At 40.0% G+C, this 8,077-nt stretch overlaps 1 protein-coding gene across 1 annotated transcript; it reads left to right on the top strand.

Moving 5' to 3' along the window:
• The first annotated feature begins 662 nt into the window (after positions 1 to 662).
• Positions 663 to 7,759, top strand: unm_hu7912 (un-named hu7912). Its single transcript, XM_079344312.1, has 2 exons — positions 663 to 1,009; positions 3,505 to 7,759. Exon 2 carries the CDS (start codon positions 3,557 to 3,559, stop codon positions 6,764 to 6,766), a length of 3,210 nt encoding a protein of 1,069 aa, XP_079200438.1. The 5' UTR covers positions 663 to 1,009; positions 3,505 to 3,556; the 3' UTR covers positions 6,767 to 7,759.
• Positions 7,760 to 8,077: the final 318 nt, after the last annotated feature.

The raw sequence follows: 8,077 nt of genomic DNA, 5'->3' as shown, positions 1-8,077 counted from the left end.
CAGCAGTGACAACATATGGAAAAGTTGAAGGGTGATAAACCTTGTTTTCTATGTGGTTCAAGAGCATTTTGTACAAAGACAATGTGCCAATCTTTAGTATGATGAAAGGAGCGACTCAAGGTCATAAAGGTCAGTTTTAAATATACAGTCAACAACAACGGAACTCATCCATCAATAGACATGTGATTGTAACTGCTTTAAGGACAGAACAACTCTTAAGTAGGGTACATGTAAAGAAAAGTACATGTTATTTAAAGGTGTAGACTTGACAGCCACTCACACAGACACATTTTAAAACTTGTGGATTACTTGACACTGTGGCATATTGTATCAAGCCATCCCTTAGGCCTACATAATACATTTTCCTCCATCATTTTTTGTTTGCCTATATGTCGGCACAAGACTGACTTTTCTAATCAACAAGTTTACTACAAGTCCGAAGTGTGGGAGAAGGACCAGAAGTGACCTGACAAGTGCAGTAGAGGTCTAAGTTTGCAGCCAGTTTTTTAGCCTGTATGCAAACTTTCCCTATAGGCCTAAATGTAAATGTTAGAATTGATTTGCAAAGCACCTTTCACTTCAAGATGAGCTAAACGAGCAGCAGCTCCCCCGTTGGTGCCCATTCAGTCGTCCTTAGGGCTCCATGTTCTGAGATGAGACCGCATTGCTGCTTCGGGACTCAACACCCACCTCCCTCCACCACCAGCCTCCTCAAACACCCCCTACCCATCATGAAAACACGCACAACCACGCCTCCAGAGGCACGCGCACAAGCGCAGGCTCAGACACACCTCCTCCTTCCTCTTCATCTCACACAAACACGCACACCAAAAAAGACACAAGCGAGAGTGTGAGCGTTGCTGGGTGAAGTAGGAAACATGTAAGGCGGAATGAAGGACGGATGGGCTCCGGGAGGATCACGGCAGGTGCGGTAACGGGTGAAGCTGCTCAGGAACGGACCTGCCGCTTCATCATGTCCACCGCAGCGGCTTCACTTACCGACGAGACGGTAAGGCCCCCCACTGATTCACTCTCCGAAATCTGACATGTCCCAACTAAGTCGAACTATTTTTCCCTTCTCTGTCCTTGTTTGAACCCGCTGTCTCTTTCTCCCCCTTAACCGCAAATGATGTCATTGCGCGCTCAAAGGCGTTAGGTCAGCCATAAATGATGGAGGGCCGCTCGTGCCGCAGCACCAAAACAAAAAGGGGCGCACAACTGTGTTAGTGCGAGTATTTTGTAACACTTCACGGCTTAATGCGTCGCCTCGGTTTGGCCCTATAGGGATTATTGTCTGGAAACCTCGCATAGCCTAAAGGCTGATATGCTCTTTTTCGAAGTTGTTTAAGGAACAAATTGGAAAACAAATGAATATAGACAGCCTTATTGATGTTACGAGTTTTTCAAGAACCAAGGTCGCATAATAGAGGCTTAAATAAGATACCCAATAGCAGAATCACAAAATAGCCTTAATCTCTGTTATTATGCTTCATAAACTGGGTACGTCCTCTGATACATTCAACATCACTTGTTTGCCCAGAGTCGAGAACATTAAAACCATTCATGTTGATTATGAGGCCCATGTTTTTTTAGACTGAAATTGTGCCCTGTGTGTAACTCCAGTGGTGTTTCATGGTTTCTTTGCTGTAGCCATGGAGACTGTACATGGCATGTGGTCTTTTACTTGTGTTGGAAAGTGCAGATCCCCTATTGAAGAACAGCCTCTGACCATGAAGATGAGCAGAGGAAGGAATGTGCAGTTAGGTTTTTTAAGTACCTGTTTTGTCTCCTTGTATAATAAAACGCTGTTTTATTTTCCACTTATAATCAATGCAACAAATACTTTCAAGAGGAAAAAGCCCAATAGGGACTTACTGAAGATCTAAACAACTAATTCTTATATTTATCGATCTCTTGAGGCTTTTATGTACTGTAGCATTCCTATACGGTCTAAGACTTATATGGCTTTGGAAGGCTAAATGTTTAAAAATATCCATGCAAACCCTTTAATACAACTATAGTGGGAGCTGTTGTTGGATAAATGATGGTGTTGAACTGAATTCAGCCCATTTATTCTTATTGAAAAATACAGTGTAGAATAGGCCTTTGCCACCTTTCTGGCACCCCTCTTTTTAAAAAGAAAGAAAAAAAGGAAGATAAAAAGTGTATCCATAAGTTACATTTTTCCCATATTTCCCAGACATGCAGTAAAAAAGAAATGCTGAAATTGTGCATGAAAAGGCATTATCATTAAAACAAACAACAGTGAACTAGTATTTATTTGCAATGGGTTTTTTTTAAATGAACTTGTGCCCAAAATGCAAATCCAACAATATAGAAGGGTTTTTAATTCAACACGAAAACTATTAAAAAATTATCTTTAGTGCTGGTTTGTCTGTCAAGGTTGATCGTGTGTGAACTAAAGTAATATTAAGGTGTGCTGTGGACACATAACAGAGAGACGGCTGGTCAGTCCTCTCTCTTCACGGTGAACAGATGGTAACTCAGGGTTAGCTTGTGGTCAGGTGCCAACAAGAAAGCCCATGTGTTTATGACACACACATCCATTGAAATAAAATTGTTTTGTTCATGACTTTTATTTTGTATTATTTGAACGCCTAAAAAATACACTTGTAAATAGATATCTCTAGATGTCTTGATTTGTTTAATTGTAAAAACAAAGACACATAAGCTCAAGCCTTTAAAAACTTTTGCTTCTTTAGTAAGATATATGATGTGTAACTTTTACAAGTTATCAGATTTACTGGCAAATAAGACATGTTGGAGTCGTCCAATAAAATTACTTATATATCATCATTGTAAAATTATGTTCAGCCTATTTTGTCCCCACCAGAAAGCAGGCATTATGCCAATCAAATGTACATTGCCCTGTTAGATAGCTGTGAAACCTTTTTTAAATCTTGATTTTATAAAAAATATCCCCTCAAATATGCTCAAGTTACTGTAATTAATTGATGATTTTAATATGATTGGTTGTAACACTGTTCTTAAGCTGTTTTCTATCAGTGTAGCTGAAATAAACTTGTCAAAAAAAGAGGAAATACCTCTTTTATATATGCTATATGCTATAGCATATATAAAATATAATATATAATGACCATGACTATACATAATGCTAGACTAGAATATTATATTTATGTTTTATTGGTGCCAGGGGAAATTTGCCTTTTGCGTTGGGCTATTGTGCAAAAGTTACATTAAGCTCAGTGCAACTTGGTGTACCATTAAAAACAAACACATCTCAAAAGACTAACAACAATACAAACACGTCAAGTGGAGCATAAAATACCAGATACAAATAATAAGTTTCTTTAATAATAAACATTATACTATTATAGAGTAAAGACAAAATATTCATGGAGATTTATTTCACAGACCAGTCAATTTTAAAGGGATGTTTTTGTTTCCCTCTCTAAGTCAACATTTGTCATATAGCTCTACATTGTACTGATTTCTGTTTGTTTCATTCATCTCTTTTCACAGGCTGCGTTGATCTTGAATAACACTGAATGGAGAAGAGTGATGTTCCTTTAAGATGACACGAACGCATCCCCCTGATATACTTACATCGACTCTATATCAGGACTTTGCTTTAAATCCCCTCACTGACCACTCAGTTTCTCTCCAGTCCTCTCAGCAATGTGACTTAAAAATGATTGACAAACCGGAAATCATTAACAAAAGACACTGCCGCAGCTTTGACTTTATCGAGTCACTGGATGACTCCCAGTCCTTCTCTTCTACAATGGAGTATCCTTACAAGAGGGCAGAGCATCAGACATTGAACAAAGATCTAATGTGGAATGGCCTAGATCAACCTGGGCACCTGCGCTTTTCTTCTCCTGATCTGTTCAACACCAGGCAGTTCCAGCAGCAGTCTGGCCAGGACAAAACTAGCCATCTAACATGGTCAGATTCTAAAAAGAGAACAAGATCAAAAAGTGCTCCAAGAATCAAGGCCACCCTCACTCCTGTGCCCATCTCAGTGTCCCCTCCAGGGGCCGGGAAGGAGAGGGATGCACCCCAGGCTGCGTCAGATACCATGAGGACTTCTGAAACACATCGAGAGTCCTACTCATCCAACAGGGCTTTTTTGAATGATGTGCATCCTTCCAAACTGCAGCACCATACTCCTCTCTATGTCTCGGACTGTTTTGAGGAGGATAAACCAGATAAACCTGCCTCAACCCCTCATGTCAGGTGCCGGGTGGACATTAAACCAGATGCTGCTGTTCTGCAGCACACATCAAGGCAGGTTCCCAATATGCGGACTGACCATCTTTGGCAAAGATACTCCCAGGCCAGTAGCAGAGGAATATATGTACCACGACAGATTATCTCCTCACCAACTCCCACTCCGAGTGAGTGCTACAGTGGAGACTTTAGACAAGGATACCACTATACCACGAATATGTCCCCAATCTCTTACCAGCATCTAGACATGCGAAGAATGCCTTCACCAACACCACCATTTCTCAGTCAAGAACAAAGAGCTTACTCAAATCCAAATATACCAACCAAGTTTTTCTACACAGAGGACCCTGTTCGATATTCAGTTCATCCCTACTCTAGAGCATATTACCAGGATGATCGGTCCAGTCTTACCAGCCATGGTAGTACAATAACTGGTCAGTATGATCCAAGGACTCGCTGGGTGCACACTCTTCCTGTTAGGTCATATTACACGGACCAACTTTCCAACAGAGACTCAATAAACTCTGTATATAGTAGGCCTTACTCCACAAGTGAGGCAGGATCATACTTTTCTCAAGCTCCACTTTCTAGATCTTACTATGGAGATGATAGCCGGTTCAATCCATACCATTCCATGAGTAGTTCCAGGTTGTTTTATCCTAAAACGTACAGTTCCCCTGAAGAACAGTACTTTCCAAGGCCATGTCATACAGAGGGTCGCCGTCGCCCTCGTATGTCCCAGGCCTTTTCTGACGACTGGTATCGGTCAAGCATATCTGGTTACTCTAACCAGTCCTCTCAGATTACACCTCCAAGAATTGGGCAAGACCCTAGTATACCCCCTTGGATTACTAACAGTTGTTTGGAGAACAGCAGACTGGGATCAGAGGTCAGAAACCACTCAAAGTCATGGGACAATATTCTATATCCACGGCATGACAGAGAGCAGTCAGTGCCTCGTGGACGAAGCTATGAGAATCTGTTTTACCAAGCAAGGCATGGCACATCCTCCGATGTAACATCTCAACCTGTCATTCTTAATCTCTCAAGTTCACCAAGGCGCTATGCTGCCCTTTCGCTCTCTGAAAACTCCTTGGAGAAATGCTCAAACAATCCCTGGAGAAATACCAAAAGTGGGAACTGGTTTGTTACTCCTGAAATCACCATTACTGATAATGACCTGAATGCAGGTAAGAGCAAGCGGCGTGATGTGCACTCTGTCAGCTGGGATATATTGGACAGTGAAAAGACACCACCTCCTCGAGTATTGCCCCAGAAGCAGCCATCTAACACAACAGAATTTACCAAAGACAGGAAACACAACAATTTCTCACTTCAGCAGAGTCTAGAGCAACTAGATGAACTCTTAGCTGATTTGGTAATTGATTACAAACCACCAACTAGCAGAAAGTCAAGTGTAGACCTTTTAGACCAGCTTAAACAATTAATCACTGAAGACGATGATAAAGACAGAGGATCCTCTGGAGTTGAAAACTTAGGGAGTCCAAACACGCCACTGCCATCCTCTAAATCCAGCCCTGACACATTTAAAGACCCTGATAGTGGATGTGATGCTTTACAAAGGAGTGCAGAAGATTGCTCTCCAGACCACAGCACAGATGAAGATGACACTATGGTGTGTGCTAACAACAAGTGTAACCGGACTGAGAATATGTTCAACGCCTGCTTGTACTACAAATCCTGTCACAGTTGCTACACCTTCTACTGCTCACGAAACTGCCGTAGGGACGACTGGGAGACCCATAAAGAGACATGTCTCTATGGGCGTGTTAACAGTGTGTGTAGACATTCACTCAAGTTCTGCAGAGAGAATTCAGAGATCCACAAAGCCTTCTCTCGGGTTGCTAAAGCTGGCTACCTCTCCAGAGGAAGAGGTGTTCTCTTTCTGGGATTTGCTAATCCAGAGACAGCTGAAAACTTCCTGCATGTAGGTCTTGAAAGCCTACTTATGTCTCCTACGTACCTTTCTCTTAGAGAGCTGGATGGCTTCAAGGACAACCTTGGTCAATACTGCAAGGAACTACAGTTGGCAGGCAATGAGTATGACCCCAATGAATGTTTTCTTCTGAATGTATCTGTAGCTGTTGGTGAACTAGTGCCTAACAGACCTTCACCAAGGATCCAAGCACCAACAGTTCGCAAATATGCAAAGGTGTCCTTGGCATCCTCAAGCCCTGACAAAAAGGTGCTCAAAAAGGACAGTGAAATGGAAACTCTCATCTTAACTCCACCTCCAGGCACACCAGACATCGACAAGGAGGGAGAGGAAGGAAGAAAAGCAAGAGAGGTTTGCTTTGTCAATATCCAACGTGAGCTCAGGACCAGGGGAGTGTTCCTCCGTCACGAGTACCCTGTAATATATAATCAGCTGTGTGAGTTTGTTGAGACTAACAAAAGGTTCACTCCGACTACGATTTACCCAATAGATAAGAGAACAGGGAAACAGTTTATGTGCATGATCATGGCTGCTTCAGAGCCAAGAACACTTGACTGGGTGGGCACTCCTCATCTTTTGGATGATATAATATAGTCAAGCACTAATGAGTGATGATGATGATGTCAGCTACATTAAATGTACATACTGTATTTACATGGTGTGGTTTAGCCGATTTGACAATTGATATGGAGATATGTTCAAATATGTGACCAATTTCTTTCTTTCTTTCTTTCTTTCTTTCTTTCTTTCTTTCTTTCTTTCTTTCTTTCTTTCTTTCTTTCTTTCTTTATCTGTAACTTATTCTGATCCTGTTGCACTCAGAAGAGTAAATAAAGAGTAAATAGCCTGCATGTAGACCCCCGTTATCCAGGTGATTTAAATGTGGATATGTATGATCTATTCAGTTTCTGCAAACAGTGTTTGAAGCACACAATATTTAGGAAGAAAACATCTCATTGCAGACATAGAATAATCACAGGCACAGCCAAGGCAACCATCATTGAATTTTTAAAAGATGTTATATCAGAGATTTATATTATACCATGTTGCGGTGGTTGTAATATTAGAACTGTTTATAAGTACAAAAGTATTATTTCCCAAGCAAACCGTAGTTGTGTGGATATATTTTTGATTGTATATATATATATATATAAGTTATTGTTTGATAGATGAAGAGGTTCAATCAAAATACTTTTTTGTTTTTCCAATTCATAAAAATGTAAACAAACTCATCTCATCATAAGACATTGATGTCATTCTTGTGTAGAATGCTTTGTTTGAAAGTGGCCTTCAGTTAAAAAAAAAAAAAATGCATTTGACACAAAGCAATGTAGTTGTTGAACTATTTCTAAAGCATTGAGAGCTCTGGACTTTGAAATACCATTGTAAATGAACTATTATTTTGCTCAAAGCATGTTATTAAATTCAGGTATTTTAATATTGATATTGCTTAAAATTAAACTGATAATGTTCATGAATTTGATGCTTAGAAGAGGTATATATATTGAATATAAGATCATTTGAACATCATGAGACCTTATTGTAACTAGAGTACTACATTATGTTCTTAAACAATATGCAATAAAAGAGCAACCTTACCATATATATTCTAAAATCCTATTTTATTAATATATTGAATAATCCCTTGGAGCCAAGAGCTGCAAAGACTTTGTTTGCACTAAAACTTAAATTATAAATGAGAATGTTCTAAACACAGCTGCAGAGGTGAACACAGATATGATGATATGAGTATATGCCTGCTTCTATTGCCATGTAAACTAATCTAAGATTGCTCTTTTACTTGATGGTATATATCTTTGTGCAAGACCTTCCACGACTTTCTATTTTGTGATGTTTATAACCCATATAAAAATATATAATAAATGGAATTTAAAGAGTGACCTT

This window comes from Symphodus melops (genome assembly GCF_947650265.1).
Source record: "Symphodus melops genome assembly, chromosome: 1".
NCBI lineage: Eukaryota > Metazoa > Chordata > Actinopteri > Labriformes > Labridae > Symphodus > Symphodus melops.
The sequence above is the reverse complement of the archived record's forward strand: the minus strand, read 5'-3'. Positions and strand labels throughout refer to the sequence as shown.